At 36.9% G+C, this 13,012-nt stretch overlaps 1 protein-coding gene and 1 long non-coding RNA gene across 4 annotated transcripts in view; one reads left to right on the top strand and one right to left on the bottom strand.

The window, feature by feature from the left end:
* ZMYM4 (zinc finger, MYM-type 4) overlaps positions 1-13,012 on the top strand; it is a 167,446-nt gene that overhangs the window by 98,901 nt on the left and 55,533 nt on the right. For 2 of the 3 annotated variants that reach the window (XM_011955349.1, XM_011955350.1), the window contains 3 exons: positions 5,398-5,919; positions 7,655-7,716; positions 8,070-8,240. In XM_011955349.1, the coding sequence (XP_011810739.1) occupies positions 5,398-5,919; positions 7,655-7,716; positions 8,070-8,240 (755 nt within the window). Of the gene's footprint in view, positions 1-5,397; positions 5,920-6,068; positions 6,251-7,654; positions 7,717-8,069; positions 8,241-13,012 lie in introns of those variants that run through there. The other variant, XM_011955351.1, reaches the window with a different exon arrangement.
* On the bottom strand, positions 5,301-12,036 carry LOC105521235. The gene is made up of 2 exons (XR_001003243.1): positions 11,925-12,036; positions 5,301-5,641 (listed from the first exon to the last, which is right to left on the bottom strand). It is a non-coding gene; the product is annotated as an uncharacterized LOC105521235 (long non-coding RNA).

Genomic DNA, 13,012 nt, shown 5'->3' with positions numbered 1-13,012 from the left:
ATTTTATGCAGTCTACAGATTTATTGTGTAAGTACCAGAATTGCTCATTCAAATCAGTTGCTTTGTTAGAAATTGACATCTCTGAGGCCAGGTTCTGTGGCTCATGTAATCCCAGAACCTTGGGAGGCCAAGACAGGAAGAGTGCTCGAGCCCAGGAGTTTGAGACCAGCCTGGGCAATGTAGCGAAACTCCTGTCTCCACAAAAAATAAAAAAAGAATTTGCTGAATGTGGTGACATACATCTGTAGTCTCAGCTATTTGGGAGGCTGAGATGGGAGGATCACCTGAGCCCAGGAGGTTGAGACTGCAGTGAGCCGTGATCATGCCACTGCACTCCAGCCTGGGTGACAGCAAGATTCTGTCTCAAAAAAAGAAAGAAAGAAAGAAAGAAAAAAAAAGAAATTGACATCTCTGAGAAAGCTGTAAATCTCCAGTGCATTTCAAAGATTTAAAAAATTTTTTTCACTTAACAGATCTTGGGAATTCATAAAGCTACCTCATTCTGTTTAACAGCTATATAATATTCCATTAGAGGTGTGTGCTATAATTAAGTTAGCCTCACTGATGAACACATATGCTATTTTCAGTCTTTTTCTGCTATAAATGCTCGTTTTCATCACTCTCTTGTGAGATTATATTTGCAGGATGAATTTGTAAAAGTTGAATTGTTGGGCTGGGCATGGTGTCTAACGCCTATAATCCCAGCACTTTGGGAGGCCAAGGCGGGTGGGTCACCTGAGGTCAGGAGTTCGAGACCAGCCTGGCCAACATGGTGAAACCTTGTCTCTACTAAAAATAAAAAAAAATTAGCTGGGCATGGTGGCAGGTGCGAGACAGGAGAATCGCTTGAACCCAGGAGGCGGAGGTTGCGGTAAGCCAAGATGGCACCACTGCATTCCAGCCTGGGTGACAGAGTGAAACTTTGTCTCAAAAAAAAAAAAAAAAAAAAGTTGAATTGTTGGGTCAAGAGTTCTGTGTATTCAAAGTATCAAAAATATTACTTAATTGCTCTTTATTAGTTTTGTACCAGTTTGCATTTCTACCAGTAGTATTTGACTGCAGGAGTAGGCAAACGTTTTTCTGTTAAGGGCCGGATGGTAAATATTTTGAACTTTGCAGCCTACATATGCTCTCTGTCAAAAACTTTTCTTTGTATGTATTTTAGTCTTGGACCATAGTTTCCCAATTTTGGCCTATAGCATAGCTGCGAGACTTTTTTTTTTCTTTTTTTTTTTTGGAGACAGAGTCTAGCTCTGTCGCCCAGACTGGAGTGCAGTGGAGCGATCTCGGCTCACTGCAATCTCCGTGTCTCGGGTTCACGCCATTCTTCTGCCTCAGCCTTCCGAGTCGCTGGGACTACAGGTGCCCACCACCGCGCCCAGCTAATTTTTTTTGTATTTTTAATAGAGATGGGGTTTCATCGTGTTAGCCAAGATGGTCTCGATCTCCTGACCTCATGATCCACCTGCTTTGGCCTCCCAAAGTGCTGGGATTACAGGCATGAGCCACCGCGCCCGGCCAGCTGCAAGACTTTTATCAAAACTTTTTGTTATTACCAACTTGCTGTGTGAACATGGTATCTCATTGTTTTATTAGTTTGCATTTCTCTTGTTGAACCTTAGTATTTTACTCTCTCTGAAAAGTTTGTTTGAGCCCTTTGCTTTTATATATGTATTTGGTTATTTGTATCTTTACTGAACTATAGGTACTATCTTTATCTTTTAAGGAAATTACCCTTTGTGATATAAAATGAAATAAAAACTTTTTTTTTTTTTTTTTGAGACGGAGTCTCACTCTGTCGCCCAGGCTGGAGTGCAGTAGCGCGATCTTGGCTCACTACAACCTCTGCCTCCCTGGTTCAAGCGATTCTCCTGCCTCAACCTCCTGAGTAGCTGGGATTACAGGCGCGCGTCACCATGCCCGGCTAATTTTTGTATGTTTAGTAGAGACGGGGTTTCATCATGTTGGTCAGGCTGACCTCAAAGTCCTGACCTTGTGATCTGCCTGCCTCGGCCTCCCAAAGTGCTGGGATGACAGGCGTGAGCCACCGTGTCCGGGGAAATAAAACCTTTTAAATCAGTTTATCTTTTTATCTTTTTGATTTGGTTTGTGTTTTCTCATCTCTAGCCAGTTTTAAAGTCACATTTGGTCTTTTATATTTTTATTTATAACTTGATCTTTTATTCTGGATTTTTTTGGTCATTAGTAGAAAGGCTTGTCTCTGTGACTCAAAAATAATTCTTCTATTGTTTCTTTAATATTATTAAAATGATTCTTCCATAGTTTATATTTAATATTACTGTTTTATTTCTTTATGCCTAAACTTAGATACATGTGTAAAATTTTTTTGATGTGAGTTAGGGATCTCATTTTTCGATATGACTACCCTTTTCTTCAAATACTATATCCTGAATTTAAATAAGGGGCTGAATTTAAATAAGGGGCTGGGTGCAGTGGCTCATGCCTGTAATCCCAGCAGTTTGGCAGACTGAGGTGGGCAGATTGCTTGAGCTCAGGAGTTCAAGACCAAACTGGGTCTCTACAAAAAATACAAAGATTAGCTGGATGTGGTGGCGTGCGCCTGTAATCCCAGCTACTCGAGGCTGAGGTGGGAGGATTGCTTGAGTCCCAAGGAGGAGGTTGTAATAAGCTGAGATCATGCCACTGCACACCAGCCTGGGTGACAGAGCCGGATCCTGTCCCAAAAAATGAACCAACTAACTAACTAAATAAGTAAATGTAGTGATATGGAAAGTTGCTTACAATATTACTTCTTAGTATTGACTTCTCATGTACTGTAGAACTCAATGTTCTGACTACATAAATTGCCTAATTTTTCATTCATGAAAAATTACAGAGCACATGCTATGTGGTCAGCTACTTATGATGAAACGTTGAGATGACTCACCTATAAGTTCTTCAGCATACATCTCATAAAATTTTAGCATCTGTTTTACTATCTGTTGTCTCATTTGATTATTTTAGAAAGTATAAACAATTTTTCCAAATCTTATTGCCTCTATGTTTATTAGCAAATGTTCTTGTGATATAAACAAACTTTTCTCTCCTTCCCTTTGACATTATGGACTCAAATAATTATTTATTTACCTTCATACTGTTTCTAATTTTCTGTTTATTTTTTCTAGCTCTGTGAGGAGGAAGAGTCATACCTATCTCTTTCATCATCTTATCCCTAGAACCTAGCACAATACCTACCACAGAGTGGTTTCCTAATAAATGTGTACTGAATGAATGAATACTTCAGGCAGTGGGGAGCTACTGAAGAATCTCACGGGAGGGTGTAATGTGAAATGACTTATATTTTGGAAAGGTAATTCTGGTATCATTAAGGAAGAGAGCAACCTGAGCAAAGCTCAGAAAAAAAAAAAAAGAAGCAGAGGGTTGCCCTGTCACATCACCCAGGCTGGAGTTCAGTGGCACAATTATAGCTTGCTATAGCCTCAAACTCTTGGGTTCAAATGATCCTCCTTCCTCAGCCTCCTGAGTAGCTAGGACTGCATGCGTGTACCACTACACCTGGCTGATTAAAAAAAAATTTTTTTTGTAGAGATGGGCTTTTGCTATGTTGCCCAGGCTGGTCTTGAACTCCTGGCCTCAAACAGTCCTCTGGCCTCGGCCTCCCAAAGTGCTAAGATTATAGGTGTGAGCCACTGTGCCTGGCCCAGGAAAGCTTTCCTTTGGGTTCTGTATCAGTTGGGACCTGATTACAGATAATCCAACTCAAATCAACTTAAGAGGAATTTATGGGGTTTATGGCATCCAGAGAAAGGTTGAAGAACCAGCCACATGAAGGATGTAACTGGGCTTCAGGAACAAATCAGAGCAAGGATGTTAATGCCACTGATATTTTTAGTCTTCGCCTCACTCTGTTTTTATCAGTTCCAGTTTGTTTGCTGATGGACCAATTAAATGTGGTCTGGGCATAGAGTTTATAAGGGTATGGTTGCTTCCTGAGTATACATGTGGATTGAATTAGTATACCTTTGAAGGTATTGTACAATCCAGCAGGAGATGTGGAGTATTAGATCTAGGTGCTAAGTGGAAAAGATGGATTTGAGGGAGATAAGAAGTAAAGTTGACAGAATTTGTCCAGGGGGAAATGTTGAGCACCTGCTGGTTTGGTGAATCTGTTAACCATCTGAGGGAAATACAAGAAGCATGTGCTTGGAATGGGAGGGAACATAATGAGTTTTGAGATGCTAAGTTGGAGAACGTGTAGGAGCTAGTTGAATGTAGACATCCGAAATCTTGGAAGAAAGGTTTAAGCTTAAGTGCTTAGGAAGTCAATAGCAAAGGTAAGTGTTTGGAGGTGAACAAAATAGCTCAGTCTGAGTGTAAAAGTAAAGAGAATGGGAATCTTGCAGAAAAACTAATATTGAAGTCATGTGAACAGAAGAAGAGGAGTATAAAATAAATTAATAAGGCAATTAAGGAAAGTAAGAAGAAATAAAAGTACCAAAGAATCCAAAGGAATTTTATCCATGAGGGATATGCCACTTAGGAATTGAAAAAAGTCAATTCGCTTTGAGCATTGGGACATCATTGATGATGTTAATGAGAAAAGTTCCAGTGGAAAGTTGGGAGCTGATTGTATTAAGCTCAAAGGGTTAATGGATAGAGGTGAAGTAGAAGCAAACTATGTAGAATTTTTTTGCTACAAGTTTGTGAAGGGAAGATGAATGAGGGCATTTTAGGGCTAGGGAGTTGCTTTGTTTTGTTTTGGAATGGGAGAGATTAGTATATATTAGTAGTTTTGAAGAGTAAATAATTTTTTATTCTAGGTTGGAGAAAATTTATTTTTATGTTTAAATATTAACTGCCATAAGTGTTTGTTAGTGTTAGTGCAGAGAAAATGGGACTCAGACCAAAGGACCTGAGTGCTGATCTCAGTTTTACCTAAATAATCTCCATAATAATTATAATTACCATTTTATATTCCCTTCTATTTGTCAGTCATTAGTAGGTCTTTTATACATACTATCACTAATCCTCACCACAAATTAATCTCCAAGGTGAGTATTATGCTGTTGTATAAATAGACTCTGAGAGTTTACTTTTCAGGATTACATCGATTTTCAGGATCATGCTTTGATTTCAACACAGATATGTCTCATTCTGAAGTTGGTGCTCTTTTCTCTATATCACACAGCTTTCTTTTCTAACCTGAAGTAGTTTCTCAAGTTTTGGCTCCTCGTTTCCTTAACTGTCAGATAAGAATAGTCATATCTGTCACACCCATATCAAAGTGTTAAATGAATACTATGGTAATATCTGTATTATGTTTGAAAAATTATTTATTTGGTTAAATACCAAGCTGACCTTATCATTGTGGTCTTTAGCACTATCGTTTGTCTAAACAGTATTTTACTTTTTAAGGTGGTGGTATCATGGATACAGAAATGTCTGAAGATATAGACCACAACTTAACTCCTACCCTTGACAGCATGTCTTATGGAATGCCGAATCAAACAGGATCTGAAAATTCATTGCTGGATGAAGATGATTATTTTTTGAACTCTGGGGATCTTGCAGGAATTCCAGTCGTTGGTAGTGACAATGAGGATGAACAGGATTTTAGTTCAAAGGACAATCTTGTGTCTTCAATTCATACTGATGATAGCTTGGAAGTAGAGAGAAGAGTCACACAGCATGAATCAGACAATGAAAATGAAATACAAATTCAAAATAAGTTAAAAAATGACTTTCCTAAACAGTTTGATCAGGTTTCTGTCTTTAAATCAATACGGAAAGATTTTAGTCTAGTAAGAGAAAACAGCAAAGAGACATTTTCTGGAAAGGAGAAAAATAGAGACCTAACTTATGAACGTGAAAAACGGTTGGATAAACCCCATAAAGATTTGGATTCAAGGTTGAAAAGCAGTTTTTTTGATAAAGCAGGTAATAATTGTTGGAATTAGAACCATAAAACACAATTAAAAATTACTGATCATAATATATAGCTTTTATTACTTTTGATGTTAAGTGAAGTATGAACGGTTAAATTCATTGTAAGCTTGTCATTTTTCTTTTGTCCTTGTTCTTTGCAGAGTGACTGAATTTCTCCCAGTAACTTTTGGTAATGGTATAAATGGTTGAAAATAGCTCTAAACCTCATTTCTCCCTCCCCTGGTTGCAATGTTTTGATGAGAAAGGCAAGATACTTGAATCACCTGTTCATTTTCTTTGGTTGAACATTGGAACCTGAAGTTGGATTTAACTTCTTTGTGCTGTAAGCACTAATTCAAACTGCTGTCTCACCACTTAGTCCAAATTAGGGAGTTTTTATTTTATTTTTTAAATTTAATTTAATTTTTTGTTTATAAACTCTCACCTCTATCTGAAAGGGAGGTTTATTAAAAAAAAAAATTTCTAATTTATGTTTTAGAAGTTTCTTGAGGTTTCTCCTGAACCTCTTTGCCCGATGTACCCTATACTTTAGCTGTAGTTAACATTCTTGAATATATCATATATTTCCTTCTATGCCTTCATTTCCTCCTGCTATTCCATTTGCCTGCATGTCATTTTCTCTCTGTATATTTGCTTGTGAAAGTACTTCTTATCCAACAATGCCTAACTCATAAACCTCTTCTACTCTGTCATCATTCTAACTGCTCCACATCAAGAATGAATTGTTTCCTTATCTATATTTCCACAGCGTTTTCATGCCTCATTATTTATAGTACTTATCACACAGTATTATAGTTCTGTATTTGTTTTACCTTACCTACTAGTGTAGGAGTTGAGGGCCAGATTTTATCTTACTCATCTTTGTATTCTTGGGGCCTAACCTAGTGTAGTAAAATAGTAATTATTCAATAAATATTCAATAGCTGTGAAGGAAAGTGAGTATTCTATACCAGTCCTTGTAGTTCTTCTAACAATGCTAGGAAATGTATGGTAGAAAGAACAAACCAGTATCGTTAAAAAGACAGCTTTTGAGTATGTACAAGGCTGTGCGAGGATATACTATATTTTTCTCTATAATTCAGTATATATTTCCAGTATCCCTTCTTGGGGTATGAGAGTCATGTTTCTCAAGGAACATAATGTCTAGTAGTAGAATGGACAAGACAAGTCTGGCAGTAGAAGTGCCAGTGTCCAGTGGAATAGCATAAAATTTAATTTACAGTTAAAGACAATGGTAGAAGAGTTTGTCGTAAGGCAGTTCAAGAAGATGTCTTTCAAATAACTGAAACAATGTGTTTTAGGGATTCCTAGAAGAGAGATGATTTTTAACTTATTGAACAGGGAGCGTTTTATAGAGGAGAGGTGAATTTTTAACTGAGCTGAGTCTGGAAAACTATAAAGATTAGGATAGACGGAGGGAACTTGGAACAGAGTAAGCAGAAATGGGGGAGAACAAACACAAGTAATTTTCAGAGCAAAAATAATTGTTTTTTTTTAGGTTTGAGCAAGGAAAAATTGTAGGGTAAGGCTAAAAGTTAGGTGGGGCCAGATTGTGCAGAACTTTGAGTGAAAATACCTTTTGGGTGTTTTTGGGACCCAATTCACTCTAACGAGCATCTTTGTTGGAAAAGAGAGGTGATTATCAAATGATAGCTCTTTAGGTCACTCTTTATAAGATTTGTTATTCATATACATGTGTTTGTTTGTTTTTTTTTCCTTTCAATAGCTAATCAAGTTGAAGAAACATTACATACCCATTTACCACAAACCCCAGAAACAAACTTTAGGGTAAGTTTTCAGTGTGTATGTAGATTGCTGTAACTGTGACAAGTGTCAAAGTTTTCTTTATGTCACTTTCTAAATTCTAACGATGTATTAGGTAGAGCACTGATTTTTTTTTTTTTTATTTGCTTAATATTTGTGTAAGGTCATCATTGGAGACATTCTAAAAAGCCTCAACTCTTAGGGTCTTTGTTTGTATTTGGTATTTAGACATATAACACATTTACTTTTAGGCATAGGGACACTAACGAATGTCCATAGAGTTCTTCATTTCCAATGAGCTTTTCTTTGGGTGTTAAACCTGAAGAGGAATCATTTTAAAATCTGAATATTTATTAATCCTTTATATTGTGTTTTAGGATTCCAGCTACCCATTTGCCAATAAAGAATCCATTGGTTCGGAACTGGGAAATTCCTTTGCATCAAATATTAGAATTAAAGAAGAACCTTTGGATGATGAGTATGACAAAGCAATGGCACCACAGCAGGGACTACTAGACAAAATTAAAGATGAACCTGACAATGCTCAAGTAAACATTTCACCTTTTTTCCCCCCCTTCTTTTTGTTCCACACATTGAATTATTCATTTGAGAGAGGAAGTGCTTAAGAAGTGAAATAGTTTGTTGACAGGGTGAAAGGTAACTTAAAGAAGGTTGAGGCGATTTGAATTACCATATAAGGCATTAATGAGCTGTATGAAACTTTTCCTGAGTAGTAATTAAGGCTTTTAATCATCTGTGTTTCTTAACACCACTGTGATTTTTGCAGTGCATTTTAGTGCAAGGATTTGAGAAGTATATAGCAGATATGGTTGAAGGTTTATGGTAGTTTATGGGTTTGTGGTGCAATCAAGTTTATGTAGGATAGTAAGCCTTTTGCAGTTAATGCTAATGAAGTACAGGCTATATATGGATTTAAATATTTTTCAGGAGGGGTTAATGGACAGATCATCTTTGGAAGGGTTAATTGATTGAAGAACCAGTTCATTGGATTAGTGGATAGAAGGTAAAGGAGGCTTTGATGAATGATATGTGATTCCAAGTTTGAGATCTGTGAGTAATAAGAGTGAAGGTAGAACTCTGCTATTTCAAGGTTGCTCCGGAGATAAAATCATAGAGATCTTGTAACTGTGAGGTCCTGAAGTCAGCTAAGCTATCAATGCAGTTAATGATGTTGCTATTGTTGGAATAGAAGGACAAAGTTATATCAGATGCTGCAATCATTTTGAAGTGCAAGAAGGGGTCCAAGGGACGAGTGTGCAATAGCAGCAATTATTTGAGGGTATCTGTGTTTTGTACAGATGGTATGAATTGGCTGTTTTTCTGAAATGACATTTAATCTGGGGGAAGCTTATATTTTCCTATTTTCTGTTTGTATTAGAGGGTTTGAGACTGTCAGACTTCTGTGAAAGTGCTTTCTTCTTCTTTTCTTTCTTTCTTTTTGCTTTTTTTTTCCTTTTCTTTCTTTCTTTTTTTTTTTTTTTTTTTTTGAGACAAGGTCTTGCTCTGTTGCCCAGGCTGGAATGCAGTGGTGCAATCGCTGCTCACTGCAGCCTCAATCTCCCAAGCTGGAGTGAACCTCCCAGCTCAGCCTCTCAAGTAGCTGGGACCACAGGCGTGTACCACTACACTGGAGAATTAAAAAAAAATTTGGTAGAGGGGCCCGAAGTGGTAGCTCATGCCTGTCATCCCAGCACTTTGCAGGCTGAAGCCAGCAAATCACTTGAGGTCAGGAGTTCCAGACCACCCTGACCAACCTGGTGAAATCCCATCTCTACTAGCAATACAGAAAATTAGCCAGGCACGGTGGCGGGTGCCTGTAATTCCAGCTACTTCGGAGGCTGAGGGAGGAGAATCACTTGAACCCAGGAGGTGGAGGTTGCAGTGAGTCGAGATTGTGCCATTGCCCTCCAGCCTGGATGACAGAGTGAGACTCCATCTCAAAAAAAAAACAATAAAAATAATAATTTTTTTTTTTTTGGTAGAGTAAGTTGCACAGGCTTGTCTCTAACTTCTGTGAGCACAGAATTAGGGATAAATAGATGTCTCAACACCTGGGGAAAGTTCATGTGGCAGTATATCCTTCAGAAGACTACAACCATGTCTATATGAAGGGCAGATCTTGTATCTCTTCTCCTGCCCCAATGTGGGTATGCTGGCAGGGTACCAAAATCATCTCTTTCTTTTGTACTTGACCCATGTGACACTTCCTTGGGACAAAAAGGCACTTGAAGAATAAACCAAATCCAGTAGGGGTAGAGAACACTGAGAAGGTTATTAGTATTATTGTTTTCAAAACAGTCAGAGGTTCCATTGGCTAGAGAATATAACTAGGATGGAACAGATAGAAACACTTAGATTTTTATATACTTATTCAGAATTATAAAATGTGTTATAAGATACTGAATATGAATATGAAGTTTCATCATGATTATGGAGAAGAACTTCCCCAAAGACTCTCTCCCTGATTGATTGAACTTGAGAATTAAGCAGTAATGTGAGTAGGTCCTGGGCATAAGATCCAAAAACATTCTTTACCCTGACCCCACAATAAGGCACTTGCAGTATGTGAGTGGATAGAGCTAGGTTTTCCCTGAGGAGTCCTTTTTGTTATCAGCCATACCAGTCCTATAGGATCAGACCTTTGATAATTCTTCTAGAAATCCCCCCAGAGCAGCTCTCGTGTTTTAAACTAGATACATGATTCTTTCCTTCTTTTCTTTTTCTTGTCTTTTCCACACCCTTCTCCACGTTCCCTCTTTCTTTTAGAAGAGTATCGCCTTTTAATATTGCATAACTTACTACTTTCATTCATTTCCCATGTACTGGAAAAGGGAACTCTAGTGTATTATTTTATTAGTCTCAAAAAAGTACTATTAGCCTCTCGTAAAATACCAATAGATTTTACAGTTGTGGTCAGCGTTTACTTTTGACCGTCCAGTTACCAGTAACTTTTTTCATGGTTCAATACAATCATAGCTTTAGTTTATGGCAACTTTTCAAAACTTCTTGGCTTTTCTTTGTGCTTAATTTAGGTAGTTTTGCTTTTAGCTCACTTGCTAATTCTCTTTTTTACACAATTCATTTTGGTCCTGATTTCTTTACTTTCCTGTATAAACAAGGTGCTGACATGTGTGTATATGTATTTAACTTCCTCTACCCATTTGCTCTTGGTTATTTCTTCAGTTACGATATTCTGGATTTGCCAGTCATCGTCTGTCCTCCTGCCTCTATTACTGGCATGATATCATTGGGTCTCTCAGATTCATTTCTTTGTTCTAATTCTATTGCATGTTTCTATAATGTTTTCTGTAGTACTTTTACAGTTACAGATGCTTTTACATGTACTGTGTTGCTTAATTCTCCTAACAACCCTATTTAAGACGGCCAGAGTAAAGGATGTTAACATTTGTAGATGAGAAAGCTGAGAGATACAGAGATTTAGTTACTCAGGCCTCATGGCCAGGAAGGAGTCAATCTGGGGTCGTAATCAAAGTATTTTTTTTTTTTAGTGTACTAATCTTTCTGTAAATAAAAGTTGTTTAATTTTTAAAATACCTAGAGAAGGTTTCAAAATCGATACTTTAAACAGAGCCAGAGACCTCATTTTCCTCATTTCCCTTTTCTATAGGTTCTAAAATCTGTACATTCAGTAAATACTACATTAAAATCATGATTTCTTTTTCTTCTTGCTCATAATGATAGAGGGAGAGCTAATGTGTAGTCTCTCATTGAAAGAACTCAATTAAAATGGGAAAGCAAATGAGCTAATTGTCATAATAGTGATTCATACAGTTTTGGGAAGAAAATGTGATAATTCAAATGTTGGGGCTTTGTTTTAGCCATGTTGAGTTAATTTGGCAATGGAAACTTACTCATTTCTAAAATACTTTCATGGGATATTAGTATTGGTCTTCATTTGTAGTAAACTAAGAAGGTAAAGGTATTGGTATAGGATTTGTTTTGTTTTGTTTTGTTTTGACATGTGTTTTTCTGCTTCTGAAAGTTTTTGGGTTACCAATTAGATGTTTACTTCTCAGAAAATATTTATTAGTTATTTGCTAGTCATTGATTTATCAAATACTTGTGAAATTAGTGATCATGGGAGGATACAAACATAAACCAAACATGATTGTGCCTTGAAGGCATTGTGGACCATACAGACAGTACTTAAGATGTATACTATTTTACTATATTACATAAATAATATGTACTCAAGGCTAAAGGAATCCAGTAGAAGTTTGCAATAGCCATCACAGAGACTAAGAGAGCTGACTGGAGACCGTTAATGTATGCCAATAAGTATTGGTTGTTTCTGGAGTTTTCTGAGATTAAAATAAAAATATTTAAGGAAATTTTCTTTAATACACTATATAATGAAGGAATGTCATGATTAGTTGATGTTAGAAAATCTTTTAATACATATATTTCATCAGCAGGTCAAATAGGAGTATCTGCAATAATCACTTTATTAGATGCCAAAAGACATCTCATGTAATTCAACCATTTCTTACAGTAGATTTTTTTCTTGATCATGATAAGGAACTACTACTTCAGATCAGTAACAGTTATTGAAGTTCAAGTAAAATGATGCAAACTTCCTGTTAATATTACTAAAAGCATACAAGTTGCGGATGTCATCGTTATTATTTAACTCTTGTTGGATTTTTACTCCAATCCGTGTTAAAGAAATTAGAAGAAAAAACAATGGAAAAAGGGAAATAAAATTATCACTTGCTATTAAGAATATTTATGAAAGAATTAATAGAATTCATGAAAATTTAGTGGAGTACATAGTTGAATTATACCAATATTTCTATAAATTTCCTAGTTAGATGATATAATGAAAAAGATACACTATTCCCAGCAGCAACCAGTACTTACATCAAGTACAACTTGAAATAATGAAGAAACCATCTTTTTAAATGTAAGAAATATGAAGATGTCATTTATTTTTAAATTAAGATTTAAGGCCAGGTGTGGTGGCTCACGCCTGTAATCCTAGCAATTTGGGAGGCCAAGGGAGGTGAATCACTTGAGGTCAGGAGTTCAAGACCAGCCTGGCCAACATGATGAAACCCTGTCTCTACTAAAAAATACAAAAATTAGCCGGGCATGGTGGTGCACGCCTGTAATCACAGCTACTCAGGAGGCTGAGGCAGGAGCCTCACTCGAGCCTGGGAGGTGGAGGCTGCAGTGAGCTAAGATCACACCATTGCACCCCAACTTGTGGGACAATAGTGAAACTCCATCTCAAAAAAATAATTGAGATTCAGATTTGATGCAATTCTGATGAAAATAT

Source organism: Colobus angolensis, unplaced genomic scaffold (assembly GCF_000951035.1).
Source record: "Colobus angolensis palliatus isolate OR3802 unplaced genomic scaffold, Cang.pa_1.0 Scaffold4, whole genome shotgun sequence".
NCBI lineage: Eukaryota > Metazoa > Chordata > Mammalia > Primates > Cercopithecidae > Colobus > Colobus angolensis.
This window is presented reverse-complemented; position numbering and strand designations above follow the sequence as displayed.